At 43.7% G+C, this 15680-nt stretch overlaps 1 protein-coding gene across 4 annotated transcripts in view; it reads right to left on the reverse strand.

Annotated features, from left to right (window-relative positions):
• Positions 1-15680, reverse strand: part of EML6 (EMAP like 6) — a 270175-nt gene that overhangs the window by 49157 nt on the left and 205338 nt on the right. For all 4 annotated transcript variants that reach the window (XM_032877766.1, XM_032877765.1, XM_032877764.1 and 1 more), the window contains exons 23-26: positions 13659-13811; positions 13355-13486; positions 6095-6183; positions 2253-2429 (exon numbers count right to left, since the gene is read on the reverse strand). In XM_032877766.1, coding sequence (XP_032733657.1) covers positions 2253-2429; positions 6095-6183; positions 13355-13486; positions 13659-13811 — 551 coding nt within the window. The remainder of the gene's footprint in view (positions 1-2252; positions 2430-6094; positions 6184-13354; positions 13487-13658; positions 13812-15680) is intronic.

Below are 15680 nucleotides of genomic sequence, written 5' to 3' on the forward strand. Positions count from 1 at the left end.
AGCTCAGGAGGACGATGTGGTGGTACCGTGGGGATCTCAGCTATCTAAAGATCTGCCCCAACCTGTCTACTAAAACCGGTATCACTAACTTTTTGACTTGTTCTGTGGGCAAACTCATTTCAAAAGAATGTAGCTGTAGGAAGGACAAGTGCTACAGAGAACTGAACTCTGATCAGATAGGAAGGGGGGCTGGTAAGTGGTAGTGAAGTCATGAATCATTGAGGGAAGGTTACTAGTTGGCTTTGGAATTTGGGACTGGACATACACATGAGAAGTGTGTCTTAGAAAAAACTACAAAAATAACAATCTGACAGTATGTTAGCAAATGAAGGATCAAAGAGGAAGGCATCTAAAGAAACCCAAGTTGCAGCCAAGGAAACTGGTGTGGTTGGGTCTTAAGTGTACACATGATGGAGGAGCAGATAACCGAAGATGAATACAAAAGTCTTGCCCAGACAACTTTAATACAGTTTCAGGAATGCTGAAGTCAAAACCTAAGACACTGAAAAGGAATTTAAGGATATATTTAGGGGTAGAAAAAAAGCAGAAGTTAGGAACACTATTTAGATCAGATTATTTAATAGCAACAGAAAACAGATCTACTCATCTCCTCTATAAAGAGAATGCTCTTTAAACCCAAAAGGGCAAAACAGAGCTGTATGCATGAATCTAGGTCCATCCAATGTGACCACAGAAGTCAGGTCAGTAACAGCTGGGGAGTTTAGAAACTAGGAGAGGTGGCACCAAACATAAAAAGGTTCCTGTATTCAAAAGGGAAAACACGTAGACTCTGGCAAATATTGATTCATGAGTTGATGCAATCCCTGGAAAATTCTAAGGTGAATTATTACACAAAAGGTCAATAAGCACTTGGAAAAGAAGTAATGATCACTAGGCAGCGACAGGGGTTCACTGTGAACTGCGTGTCTTTTACTGATTGGTTTATTAGAAAGAGAGATTAAGGATACCAGAGACACAGTCCATGTGGCTTTTAGCAAGTTATTTTCCAAGTTATTAATGATGTGTCCTTGGACTAGAGATAGAAATTTGAGCTCGGTGATAGCACAGTCAGGTAAATGTAACTGACTGAGGAACTCTAACCCAATGGGTGTACTAATAAATAGAATATTAAAATGAATGGGGCTCCTGGTGCTGCCACTGGGTTTTTCTAGTCTTTTTATTTCTTCTCCCCATGATTTAAAACTTCCACTTGTGAAATGAGAAGATAACGTGATGCTGGAAAGGAAAGTAAGTATTTTGAAAAAATGTTTAAAAGATGTTGACAGGTTAGAACAACGAGGTGTAGTAACATAAATCTCATTGGGTACAGATATAAAGCTCTGTACTCAAATTTTAGAAAATCAATGTGTACATACAAGATAAGGGATAACCTAAACATTTTTTTCTGGAATGAAATCTAAGATTCAGCTGCACAGTGTGGCAGCCCATAGAGCTGGTGCCACTTGAGTGTGATCTAATCCAAATACAGAATCAAAAGAAGAAGGTAAGAGTCCTGCTGAGCCTGAGCTGGTCAACATCTGAAGTGGTGAATTCCATTTCAGATGAGATAGTCTGGAATGGAACTGATAACACGGAGTGTGATCAGAGGCAGGGGCAGCTGGAAAAGACGTGCTGTGGGAAATGCTTGAAGAACCGGACACATTTCGGCAGGAGAAAATGAGATTTCAGGGAGTCAAATACTATCTTCCTTCACATGAAGGCTCAGGGAGAGGACTACAGTTACTTGGTGATGGTTCAGAAGGCAGAACTTTGGCTAAAGAGAAGAAACTTCAGCTCTGTACAGAGCAGAACATTTTGACAATTGAACTAAGTGTTGGCAAAGATGCAGAGAAGCTGGAAACCTCGGTATTAAAAAAAAAAAAAGAACTATTTAATAATGAATTGGGCTGCTTTGTGAGGTAGTAAGTCCCTCCTCTCTGGAAGTATGCTAGTACAGGTTAGAAAGGCACTGGTCCAAGACATTGCAAAGAAATTCCTCCCTTGCAGTTGGTGAGATGTTGGATTTAATGACCACTGAAGGCCTTTCAAGGAGGAATTGGATACCACGAGGATCCGACTTCTATACTAAACAAGTCAGGAGGTGTTTAGATAGCACACATAACAAGAGGGCTGCCGATGACATCGCTGACTGCTTATGCGTTCAATATTTAAAAATCCACTTAGATACAATACATAGATTTTAAGTTATTGACGAGACTGAGCAAGTATATACAATAAGCATACAGTATTACCTTGACGGGATAGGAGAAAAGCTTAACAAAGCCAAAATCATCTCCGGTGGCTAGGAGGGAACAGTCTTTGGTAAGACTGGCCGCGTTGACATCAGTCACATCACTATGCGCAGGCCAGATGCCCTCGCAGGTGGGCCCCAGGATGCATGTCCACGTGTCCCACTCTATCTTCTCAATCTTAAAAAGAAGGAAGGAAAATGAATATATTTTCACACAATCGAGAGATCTTTTTCACTGGAAGCACAGTTGGTGGGCAATGTTACAGTAGTTCCCGGTGTATAGCACGGTGATTGCCCAAGTCTATGCGTCCATGAAGCTCTGCTCAGCACGAGTGTAGCTCCCATCTGTCACCATTCAAGTCTATTACAATACCACTGACTGCATTCCTTATGCCGTATGATCTGTTTTTCTTTTTAAAAAGAAATGATATGAAGCGGAGTCGCTCTAACTGAAGACTTGGCCAACATCAGGCATTTGTGTTGTGATCTGAGGTGCGAAAGTTCCAAGCTGCAATTGTGAGTGGCCTCTGCGTTATCTTAATAAACACTACAGTCAGGTAGCCATATATTTTTCTACAGATAAAATCAACATTTTGAAATTGTGGAAACCAGACGGCAAGAAAATCTCTTAGTTCTTCCCTAGATGTGTACCATCATTGAAGCCATAAACTGGATCAGGGTTTCTCAGCGACAGCGGTACTAAGACTCTAGGCCAGATGATTCTCTGCGGTCAGGGACTGTCCCGTGCACGGGAGTATTTTACTGGCATCCCTCTCTTCTACCTGCCAGTAGTCTCCCTCCCCAAGTGGTCCCCAGACATTGGTAAATGCCCTGGGGGAGGGGCAAAATGGCTCCCAAGTGAGAACCACTCTGCTTCATTGATCACTCGGGCTGATCAGTTAGCATGCTATTTTTAAAAGTCACAGACATAATTTTTGTTTTAAAGGACTACTTTCTAGAAGGAATGAGTAACAAGATTCTGCAGCTAGCTTAAATCCTGTATGCTACAGAGAGACGATCTTAAAAATTTTGAAGAACTGTTCATATTGCATTGCCCTAAAATATATATTTTATCCTTTAAAACTGTTTTGTCTGAAATTCATGGACAGAAGACTTAAAATTCACATAGGTCAAATTGTGATATAATCTAGGCTTTCCTTTTTAAAATAAACAACAGTAACTACACTGTGTGTTAGACTCCCCTGGGGAGTCCGATCCGCTAGTATCTCCTAGTATTACAGAGGAACGGCAAGATAAGATGCAGCTAGGGTTTTAGTCACAACACGGGGAGGTGTTAAACATATTTTAGTTACTGAAATTTCTCATTTCACATTCTGTCCTTTCTGGACCCACGCAGAACTGGAACCAAAAAGCTGCACGGGCCCCGGTGATTTGGGGGGCCTCGGGCAGGACCACAGACAGGGGTGACTTGAGGTGGCTTAAAGTGGCCTTCTTAGGAAGAAGGGAACCATTCCTGCTGGTTCTACAAGCAGTCTTTCTGGTCACTGACTCCATTCCAGGTTCCAGATTCCATTTCTGAGATGCCCCGTCCATCCCCACTGCCAGTGTGCCCTTTGTGTCACTTTCCTTGACCTCGTTATCTAGGGCCTACCCTGCGGTCACCCCAGCAGATCCCCCTTGGCCAGATCTGGGCCCTGTGGTCCCCAAGCAAATATCTCATTTGCTGGAAGCTCTGGAAACTGCATTTAAAATGGAACATTAAGTATGACCTCTACAATCCACAAAACCGCAAAGCGGTAAACTTGTTAAAAATGCTGGAACTTAGATGGAAGAAGGGTTCTCAAAGGGTCTTTTCCACAGCACCTCACCTCACAGCTGCGTCACTACCATGGTGATTTTCCAGGGGAAGGAACTGAAGCCCAGAGAGGTGAGCCCCGTAAATTGTAAATCACAGCTGGCTTAGGAGGAAGAGGGGAAACAACCTCGAGAGAGCCGGCCTCCTAGTTTAGTGTGGCTTTAACTGCACCGTGCTGCACCGTACCGATTTAAACAGACATTTTAATATTTGTCATACTTAACAGTTTGCTGAGTAAGCTTTGCATTAGTTTCACCATGGCTGTTTAAAGAAAAAAAAAATCTTTTTTGTAAAGAGGATTTCCCAAATCCTTCCTATGCAGCTGAAGGGCCTGACAATACCGGTAAAGGAAATGCTGAGCTGCCTCTCCAGGGCCCTGAGGAGGAAAGACTGCGGACACTAGGCGTGGAAACATCAGCAGCATGGCCTCCCCAAACAGCAGCACCAGGGATCAGCCTCTGGGATACCAACTGTTACCACAGAGTGACAAATGAAATCTTCAGAACTCAAGCCTAGCATTGCAAGGAGCCTTGTAACATGATCTTCCTTCGTGTGCATCCTCTTCTTATACATAGTAAGTGCCCAGTGGTCCCAAGCTGGAGTCATCCCCCTCTCCACCACTGGGTTAGACTGAATTTTACTGTAGTATACTTATTTGGGGGCACGAGAACATGAAGGGAAAAGACAGATGAAATGATGTAAAATGATGTTAAAATACACAGGAGAAATCCAAGAGGCCCTGTGGTCAAGGCTGCCAAGTCACACACGGTCCCCTCAAGACTGGGACCTCAGCTCCATGGCTCCTGCTGTCCTGGAGCCTTCCTCTCCCTCTCTGTAAAAGGAGACTGACAACCATCATCCTAGTCTGTTCTGGAGACAAAAACATAGGCTTATGAAGTGCTAGAACATTCACCAAGTATCTAGTATCTAGTGAACAAGTGACATAATTTAAAACATCTCTTACTCAAGGCTATGGAGGTTTCTTTAAAAAAGTTAAAATAGCAACTGATCAGAGATAAATAAATTGGGATCTGGGAGTGAGAACAATTGACCAGTCAACAATCTCCATGAACATAACGCCATCATCTATGACAACTGCTGTTTCTTACGTAGTGCATAAGTACTTTAGAAACCATGAAAACATTATGAATGGGCGCAAGTCCCAGTGTTCCTGTCCCACTTTGCAACGAGGGGGTAGTTTCTATTACTAGCAAACTGAAGTCAGAGAGAGGCGGATGCCTGTCCCTCAGCTATGTACCCTCTGACCCCTTTCCTTCTACAGAAGCAAGACTTCCTTTTCTTTCATCAAAGGTTACACAGCAAATAAATGAGTCGGATTATCTCATGGGGCTGAGACAAGGTCCTTAGGGCTCAATCAGGCAATTACCTTTTGGCCATCCACGTTCGCATGGACCCTGAGAGATCCACCTGCCCACAAGAGCAGCGGAGCCTCTAGGAAGGCATTAGTTAATGGATTCAGATTTTGTATATAGGCTTGGATTTCAATAATTAAAAAATGACCTCAGTGGCCAAGGACATGAGGAAAATAGGGAGAGGGGAAATAATTTGATACAAATGGATTGTCAGGTTGTACTTTTGTCTTGAAAAGTAATTTCTCCCACTGTTGTTGCAGAAGATAATGCTATAATAAATAGTAAAGAGTGAGAAAGCATGTTTCAAGCATTTATGTTCACAGAAAGCTGTGCGTGAAAGGCCAGGGATGTCCAGTGGAAGAAGGACTATGTGGTACCCAAGCTGCTAGCTTAGTCGGTATCTCCCAGCAGAGGGAAATGGAGCAGAAGGCAGACTGCAGGAATGCGCCATGCTACACCAGCAGGCCCGGGGATCCATAGGTCCTCAGAATGGAGGGAGCTGGATTAAGCAGTCACATTTAAGACACAAGCACGCTTAAAGGTACACTGAATATAACCCCTACCAATGGATAATAAGTGGCAGGTTTTTATTTAAAATGGACATATTACATCTTCACAAAACACTTTTTAAAAAGCTCTGTATAGGACTGTTACCTCTGAAGGTCTTATTATATGCCGTTTGCCTCTTGGAGCTTCAAAAAAGAGTTGTTCTTTGGCACCCGAATTAACTTGCAACAATTTTCCTGGTATGAGAGAATGAAGCAGAAAGACAATTCACATCTGCACTTATCTTTCTATTGTAAAGAGCTAAGCATGGTTGCAACTATTCGGATTCATTTTAATCAGTCTCATAAATTGAGCAAATAAATGGTGAATTCTCCAGAAGTGCATGTACAGGCAATTACATGGCATGGCTCAGACCCCGGAGCCAGGAATTTGTCAATGGGGACCTCATTCCTTTTAATGTGACCTTGCACATCCCTCCTAGAATCAAGCTTGCTGTGTTTTACTCTGTTGCAATAGAAGTACATATTTTTCGAAAGCTTGACAAAATCTGGTTTTTGTTTTTGTTTTTTTTCCCCGTTTTCCTGGTTGCACAAGCATTCAGTAAAAGGAAACTGCTTTGGCAAGAACTATGGCATCAGACATGAGAACCTTGTGGCAAGCATCCACATTTACCCAGACCTAAATTCTAAATTTGTCCTTTGAAGTTTAGAAACTGGAAGATAAAGACACACAAAACAACCTACAAATGCTCCCTCCACCCCACCTTACTTGAAAATTTGTAAAAAAAAATCCAAGATTTTCTCCAAACAAAGGGTTGAGCAAAAATGCTCTTTGGGTCTGATGTAAAATTAAAATCTTGAACTTATTTTGATCTATGCTGAAGATGAGATATTCCGAATCTCCTCCCAGCACCTCACTAATCCTTCACGGCTTGAAATTTAAATGACTCAAAAGATACAGACCGGGATTTTTTTCAGCATTTTAAAATCACAGGACATTTCAAACACGTGTAGAAGTAAGAAGAGTATGAAGAACCCCTACGTGTCCAGTCAGTGTCCAGCTTCAACGGTTACAAGCTCGTGGCCCAGCCCCGTTCCATGAGCCACCACTCAGGCCCTCACCAGATTCTTCTGAAGTTAACCTCAGGTGGCCTAATATTTCATCTTAAATAATTCTGTGTACATTTGCATCATACCATTTCTTCCCCTACTTGTCCCCCATAATCTGTACATCTAGTAGTCTTGAAATGTCCTTCCTGCAAAAGTATTATCAAGGTAAGAACTCTGTGTCTTCTCCCAGGCTCTTTAAGGCTCAGGTGGGAGCCGCCTGGGTCTGCAAGCTGGTGTGGTGAACCTTCTGAAGCTGCAGGCCTATTGCTCGGTGATTAATTAAAAATAAGCCTCTTTTTGCAACTGAAAACCTTACTTGTTACTAATTTGCTGGGTTATAATATGGTGATGAGGGGCCTTGGCTGTGAGGAGCGAGTGAATTTGAAAATGCTGCCTTTGAAAAGGGCACATTTCCCTGAATTTGTGGCTGAACATACACAAACAAGAAAAAAAAAAGGTAGTTAAATGAGCTTTGGCTATTTAACATTATAAGAAAATGAATAATATTTTTCCAATGAACTAAATAGACCTACAAAGTATTTTTTAGGAGTCTCAAGAGGAAGTACAAATAACAAAGGATCTGGAAAAGGGATCAAAGAATTCAATGACAACATTCTTTGATTCAGTGGCTAACTGTAGATAGCTTCTGGCCATGAGATACTAAGAATCAAAGAATTCAATGAATCATAATCTCAAAGAATCATAATTCCCAGATAATCCCAACAATTCACTTTACACTGTAGCTTCAAAGGTAATATTTTAAAGAATACCCCCAAAATTATTAGAATAGTTAAGTGAAGCACTTTATAATTGCAAGGTTACGCGAACATCTAAGCATAAGAGACAAGCACCAGGAGTGCTGCTCAGCACCATAATGTCTGGGGGTACCAACCTAGCTCATGCCCTTTTCCTGAGAACTGACCCCTGCCTTGGGCTGCATGGACCCCATGGCCGTGTTTATCCTCTGGAAGACAATGACCCAGGACGGGCCAGGACAGAGATGGGAGCAGGCACTCAAATTCCCTTTCCTGGGAACTCAGAATCTGGGAGACCCAATCAGTGGGTGCCTAGCTGGGATAAGATGGGAACTTTGGAAGTGAGGGTGGCATTTTGGGGCAACTGAGTGGACCACATGCCAATGAATTAAGGAAAGCTGCCTGTGCAGAAAGAGGGGCCAAAGGCAAACACCAGACAGCGGACAGCAGTGGACACTGAACTGAGCTTCCTCGGAGCAGGAGAGGAGAGAAGAGGGGAGAAGTGCCTGCTTGGTTTTCTGGTTCATTCCTAAAGCGAGTTCCTCAGGAGACATTGCTTCCAGCTCTTGGATTTCATGAGCTATCCCTATATCTTCCCAATAAGCTCATTGATCATTATTATTTTAAAAATTTGAAGCTGAGTGGGTTTGAATTCCTTGCAACCAAGGATATGAAGGAATTTTTTTAAAAACTGCAACAATTCTTTGTTAGGAAAGTGGAATTAGGGGTGTGATTCCTCTCCCTACCCCCACCATATTCTTTACTGTGGTTATTACCTTTTTTTAAGCTTAGAAAAAATATTTAGTCACCACTCTTTTTTTCTGCTGCCTTCTGCTGTCATATAAGCACTGAAATATTCTGAGAACAGAAGCAAAGAGCAAAAAATCTGCATAATCCACTTATAATTGCCCCTTAGTAAGGGTAACCTTATTCTTTCAGGATTCCCACATTTTTATTCACTAGAAATGTCTACTCACAAGGAGGAAGAGAACTGGAAGGTCCAGCTGGCCTTGTTACTAAGTGGGTATAGGAAACCACAGTCCCCACAGGTATAGAGAACTAGATAATCCACAAAACTGATTAACACCCATCATCCCAGTTGCCATATAATTTACATGTTAGAACAGTTCCGAAATTCATACTAAATGTACCCAATATATCAGACCATTTGCAATGGAAATGGCAAGGAGTGTTCTCTTATGGCCCAAACTGTTCACTGATAAACAATCTTAGTCCCGGTATTTCTAGAAACAAACTGCTATCAGCTAGAAAATGTTCTTCCATATTTTCTCTCTCCCTACATTCTTTCTTCCTCATGCATTTTGTGCAGGAGCTTCACTCAGGGGAGCTGGTATTCCTACAACAGCCTGATGTGCTTTTCGATGATTTCTTAGGACCCGTGGTTGCCATGGACACGAAAAGCTGCAGCGGCTGGTGACTGCGCCATCCCCGCCCCTGAGGAGACAGCTGGCTCTGGCAAATGTGTTCGCTATTTTTGACAAGATCAAAGCAATGAAACAGAAGCCTGCTCCTGAGTTTTGCTCTCTAGCCCCTCCAGACCCTCGAGGCCCCACCGTGAAAAGTGAGGCTGGTCTCGAGGCAGTATGGCACGCTCCTGAGTTCAAGCCCTGTGAGAACTGGGATATCAGGAGCACTAACATACTGATACGACACATGTCTCATGGCTGTCATGCTGGAGTTACACCAGGGAAGATCCACAGTCATACTTGCTCTCATTCTCCAGATAGAATAACCCCCCAAAAATCAGAGGTATTCTATTCTCCTCTCCATCCATAGAAAACATTGACTCTGATGTGCTCACTTGACCCAAGGGGCCACTTAGGACAGGAGGCAAGGAGGCTTTTCAAAGACCTCAGCCTCCTTACTCCCCAGGGACTTTTCCATCATCCTGAGCTCTAGCTGGACTACAGAGGCTGGCTTAGGGCAGAATTATGGAAATAGTGAGGTGTGTCTCTCTCCCTCCAAAGTGATGGCTCCACATTGAGGGCCGTCTATATAGACCATCACCGGGACACCTGCGTGATTGCAACCTACCGATCCTGGCCAAGATCTTGCTCTTTCCATTTAGGACTTACTCCTCTTTATAGCCCTAGCATCCCACACAGGGCCTATACATTTGCAGAATTAATTTTTTAGAGATTTTATTTGTTTATTTGAGAGAGAAAGAGAGAGTAAAAACATGGGTAATGGCAAAGGGAGAGGGAGAAGCAGGCTCCCCATTGAGCAGGGAGCCCGATGTGGGGCTCGACCCCAGAACTCGGGGATCAGGATCTGAGTCGAAGGCAGACTGACAGAGCCACCCAGGTGCCCCACATTTGCAGAATTAAAAAAAAAATACCCAAAACACAAGTAAAAAATGCAGTAGGATACCATTTCATACCTACAAGGACAGTGACTATAAAAATGATGCCCCCAAATCAGAAATAACAAGTATTGGTTACCGAACCCCGTACTCTGCTGGTAAGAATGTAAAGTGGTGCAGTTGCTATGGGAACCAGTACATTGGTGCCTCGACAAATTAAACATACAATCACCGTCTGACTCAGCAATTTCCCTTCAGGGTCTATACCCCCCAAGAATTAAAAGCAGGATCTAGTACACCCATGTTCATAGCTGCCTTATTCACAATGACTAAAAGGCGGAAGCTACCCCGGTGTCCATCGATGCATGACGGGATAAACAAAATGTGGTCTGTACATACATTGGAGTATTGTTCAGCTTTAAAAAGGAAGGAAATTCTGATCCATGCTACCATATGGATTAATCTTAAGTGCTTTATGTTAGGTGAGATAAATCAGTTATAAAAAAACAAATACTGGGGCTGCCTGGGTGGTCCTGTTGGTTAATTTCAGCTCAGGTGGTGATCTCAGGGTCCTGAGCTCAAGCCCCACCTCGACAATGTGCTCAATAGGGAGTCTGCAAGAGAGTCTCTTTCTCCTTCTCCTCCTGCCCTCCCTGGGATCGCACTTTCTTTCCCTCTCTAAAATGAATTAATAAATCTTTTTTTTTTTTTTAAAGATTTTATTTATTTGACACAGAGAGATCACAAGTAGGCAGAGAGGCAGGCAGGGGCGGGGGGGCGGGGAAGCAGGCTCCCTGCTGAGCAGGGAGCCCGATGAGGGGCTCAATCCCAGGACCCTGAGATCATGACCTGAGCCGAAGGCAGAGGCTTAACCCACTGAGCCACCCAGGCACCCCTAAAATGAATGAATTAATCTTTAAACCACCCAAATACTGTCTGATTCCACTTACACGAGATACCTAAAGTTGTCAGATTCAGAAAGACGCAAGTAGAATGGTGGTTGGCAGGCGCTGGGGTGTGGGGAGAAGGGGAGTTACTGTTTGGTGGTTTACAAGATGATTGATTTCCTCACATGGGCGCCGGTGAAGGGTGCACAACAGTGTGGATGCAGCTGATGTCCCTGAACCACACATTTAAAAATGGCTAAGATGCTAAATTCTATGTGTTTTTACCACAATTAAAACTAATGTAAAAGAAATCTTCCCAACTGAAATTTATTCTTCCTATGTCCCATTTTCTCTTGTAAATAATAATTGATCATAGACCCCCACCAACGGTCACTGACATGGTGGAATTTCACACATTGTGCCACGTACCGTGTGAGTGTTAGATTCCCAACAAAATGCCTGGTACTCTACTGTGTGTGCACCAGGCCGCCCCTGATTGTCCTAAATCCTGCTCCCAAGATGGCGTAAAGAGGGACGTTAGCTAGAGGACATAGAGAGGGGAAATCACTTTCTGTGTGTGTGTGTTTTTTTTTTTTTTTTTGGGTGCTTAAACAATAAATCGGAGAACATCCATAGAGGGGGGCTGAGAAGCTATTGTCTCCCTCTATCCCCTGGGCCTCCCTGGTCCCTAGAGGACTCTCAGGACAGCAGTGTCCCACCTGGTCACCAAGCCCAGCCTAGGCCCTGCGTCTGGCCAGGCTTGGACATGAAAGTGAGAGGGACTTATCTGATCTCCCTCTGCCCTTGCTGGAACTTGCACCTTACAATCCACAGCATGCTTCCATCCTTCTGGTGCACTGTGTAAAATACCTATGTGTCGTGAGGCTCAAATAAAATCCAAATTCCAGGGTGGCAAGTATGGTTAAACATGAACACCTGCCTAGCAGAAGTATCTGTCCATTTATGGCCAGTACTTCCAACAGATACTTGAAATAGAATATTCTGGCAACTCTGAAATCATCTCGCTTGGATTGAGGCCCTCAGCTCCTCTCTCCTGGCTGATTTTAGTTGCTTTCCAACTCTAGGCTTCCTTGTCCTCCCAAGATGGCAGGGGTTGCTCCACCCTAAGTCCCTCAGAGTTACCTAAATCCCTCCAGGGTAAAGGGCAGGGCTCAGCTCCTGGCATGGTGTAAAGATTCCTTCACAGTCCTGGTCTGTCTCTCCACAGTCTTCTCCCTTCTTGCCCTCAGCCAGTCAACATTAGTTTCTTTATCTCCCCCTGTTCTTCCCACCTCCTGTCTTGAAATGCCATATTCCTTCTGAGCCTGGAATGCTCATCCTAGACTTCATCACCTGGTGAACTTCTACTAGTCTTTCAAGATCCACCTCAAAGGATGTTGCTTCCATGAGGCTCCACAGGTTCCCCCATGAGCTCTTTCCTCAGAGGCACCCCTGGTCTTGGTGCTTTTCTCTCACAGTCAACTAAAACTTCTTTGAAAGCTGGGTCCCTGCCCATTCCTCGACGCCTACCCCAAACTCTTAATATCCGCCAAGTCCCTGGGATGAGACTTAAAAGTGACCCACCCTGTAACAGTGCAGCCCCGCCCTGCATGCCTAACGCTGACACAACCCATTCCAAGGCCCTGCACGCCCCTGCCTGTGACTTCCTGCTTCTCATTCCCAAGCCTTACTGTCTAGGCGCCTGCACTTCAAGTACAAGTCTGTCTCCCTCACTAACTTACAAACTCTGGTGAGAACTATAGGAACTGTGTCTTACTTCTGAATCAACCACATTGTCTGGCTTAAAACTTTGCTGGTAGAAACTGGATTTGTCATGGGCGTGACTTGGAGAGCAGGGCCCTCCCTTGGAGAACAGGGTGACATGAGGTGCACTGAATGTAGCTCTCTACCTGTGCCGGAAGGTGACAATTGCTGGAGACTTCCTGGGCCGTTCTTTGGGGGGTAGAACACTGATAGGAAAAGGGAAAATGGAAAGGGGGATACGCAGGGCCAGGACACAGCATGCTGAACCCAAAGGTGAGGAAGTGAATTGCTTTGGTAACAGAAGGCACCTCGTACCTTTAATGGTCTTAAAACTCAGTGGCTTGAATAATAATAATAATTGTAGTAGTAGTAATAAGACAAAAAATACTCAAAATGTTAACAGCGGGTGCCCCTGGGGTGTAAAGTTACAGTCATTTATATTGATTGTGGGTTCTCACTCAGGTTTTCTCCAAAACTCAACCGGTCTCTTCTCTCTGGAAATAACACGTGAATGGCTATTGACTTTTTTAAAACAAAGATTATATCTTAGAAGCCACAACATACTTTACCTCTTGAGTCCCAGTCAATGTGTGTGATATAACTAGAAGCACCTTTACAGATGCCAACCCGTTTGCTTGTAAGGACATTGTAGATATCCACAAAGTTATCATGGGATGCCACAGCAAGGTATTTTCCTGTATCTGTAAAGAAAATGTGCAGTTAAAACCAGTAAAACCCAAATGTTTTACACAGGAATTTACTTGCAGGAGCTTATTTCAAAATGGGAAAAATGGTCAAGGAAGTATTTAAATAGTCTGTTTTTGTAAATTTTTGTCCCCACATAGTCTAGAAAGTCTCTGCTATAATCTTCACCTTTTGAAAATTTAATATCAGAGATCATTTCTTTTCTGTGATGGAAGGAGACCATGTCTTCAACAGTGTCAGCATTTACGACCAGGAAACTCCCATCATTCAAGCCAACTGCTAAGGCTTTCCCATCAGGGGAGAAGGCACAGCATCTTCCACCTATAAAAGAATCCACGAGGAACAGTTCTCAGCATGATTCTATCATCAAGCAGACTCAATGAAGAGAAGGAGACATTTGCCCATGTGCATTCTGCATAGACATGTGACTGTGCCTTTAACATTACTTGTGAGAAGAACTACAGCTTCGTAATTTAGAACATATCTTCCTTTCAAACCCAAGGACGATGATCAGAATGTTAAAACGACAACGAGAACAAGAACAACAACAAAACCCCACCAAACAAAACATTTTCTATTTCTTTAAGGTTTATCCATTCATTTCTTACTACTTGAACATCTGGAATTTTCAAAAGACCCCAGAAGTGAATGAGGGAAAGGAGTGAAGGATTAATAAAACCAGTACTTTTGGTTCCAAGAAAAGAGGATATTTAAGAACAGGAATACTGGAATTCAGTTTCCAGAAACCCTTTTTTGGATATCATGCCTTACACACAAAACTTGCTTTAGAGACCTTGCTGATCTTAGAGTCACTCCAAGTCTTTGATCCAAGAGTCCTAATGCAGAATTCTAGAGATGAAAGATTTTATCCTGCTTCTTCTGTCACGAACAACACTCTTTCCGAAGGTGTCAATAAAACTAAACAGTGCGGGCTGCCAGTGCCATGTGAGCCACGTTCCCACTGCTTTTCGGGCTCACAGGGAGACATTTCTGAATGTGGACTCTGTGTGTGGGGGCGTTTAAAAGGACCCCTGTTTAAGAATCTCCCCCCATCTTTCTTATTGTCCAGACTTTGGTAAGCACCCCTCCCAGGGACGGGACAGTCCCACAGCCTTGTGCTAAGGAACTCCAAACTCCGTTTCCACACGCTCCCCTCTGTCACGGTTCATGGTATGCTGAAAGCTATGTCATACCAGCAACTCCAAACTGCCTTATCTAAATTCCATCTTCCTTCATGCACTCAGGTAGCAACAAGTCATTTAGGTACTGCGAGTCACACCTGGTGCCAGGGCCGAGAGAACACAAGACAAGCCTGCCCTTGAGGAGAGTCAAGATTAGGTTAACCATACACTGCAACGTATAAACCAGGACACTTCTCAGAGTGAAAGGGAGAGCTATTAATAATTACTCCAGGAAAACCGCTGTGAACTGGATTGAATGGTCATCCACTTAAGATATGTTGGTAGTTGTTCCACTGAACTAATTTTTAACCTAGTGAGTAAAGTCCATTGTCTGACACTGAAGTCACTCACAAGGAGGTCTTAGTATGTCAATTTCCCCATATAAATTAGTGGTCAAAGGATTCAGTCTTGTGTTTAGGGGTATGGGCTTTGGAGTCAGACCTGGGTTTGAATCCTGACTCCCCCACTGACTAAGCCCCCAAGTCCACTATAAAGAAAGGCAAGATGGCAGGGAAAAACAGCCTTAGGCAGCAGCCAGAGGCTTGATCTCTGAAGCCCACTCTGTCTGGGTCTGAGTTCAGTTCTGTCACCCATCATCTATGCAATTTCAGGCAAACAACCTAAATTCTCTGTGGCACAGTCTCTCAGTCTGTACATGGTGATAGTAATGGCCTTACTCCTTACGTTCCTGTGAAGACCAAATGCAAACTGCGAGGAATCCATAGCTCAACAGGACCAGCCACCATCATTTTACTATTGTCTTGACATTTTTTTTCATTTTATCCCTCGGCAATACGTTCTCCACATCTCTACTTGTAAAACTACCTGGTACAAATATTTTAGGGCCAGACCCCAACCTCAGCCTTTCCTAAGAACTTCCACAGATGCTTTGAGCCTCAGCTGAAGTTGTCCTTGGCGCAGGCCTTCTCCCGAGCCTCCACACAACCTGCCTTGTACCAGACATCTTTCATTTGTCTCTCCACATCCACTCTCCTCCCCTCCCTGTGCC

The sequence above is a fragment of the Lontra canadensis genome, unplaced genomic scaffold, assembly GCF_010015895.1.
Source record: "Lontra canadensis isolate GAN:19392208 unplaced genomic scaffold, GSC_riverotter_1.0 scaffold61, whole genome shotgun sequence".
NCBI lineage: Eukaryota > Metazoa > Chordata > Mammalia > Carnivora > Mustelidae > Lontra > Lontra canadensis.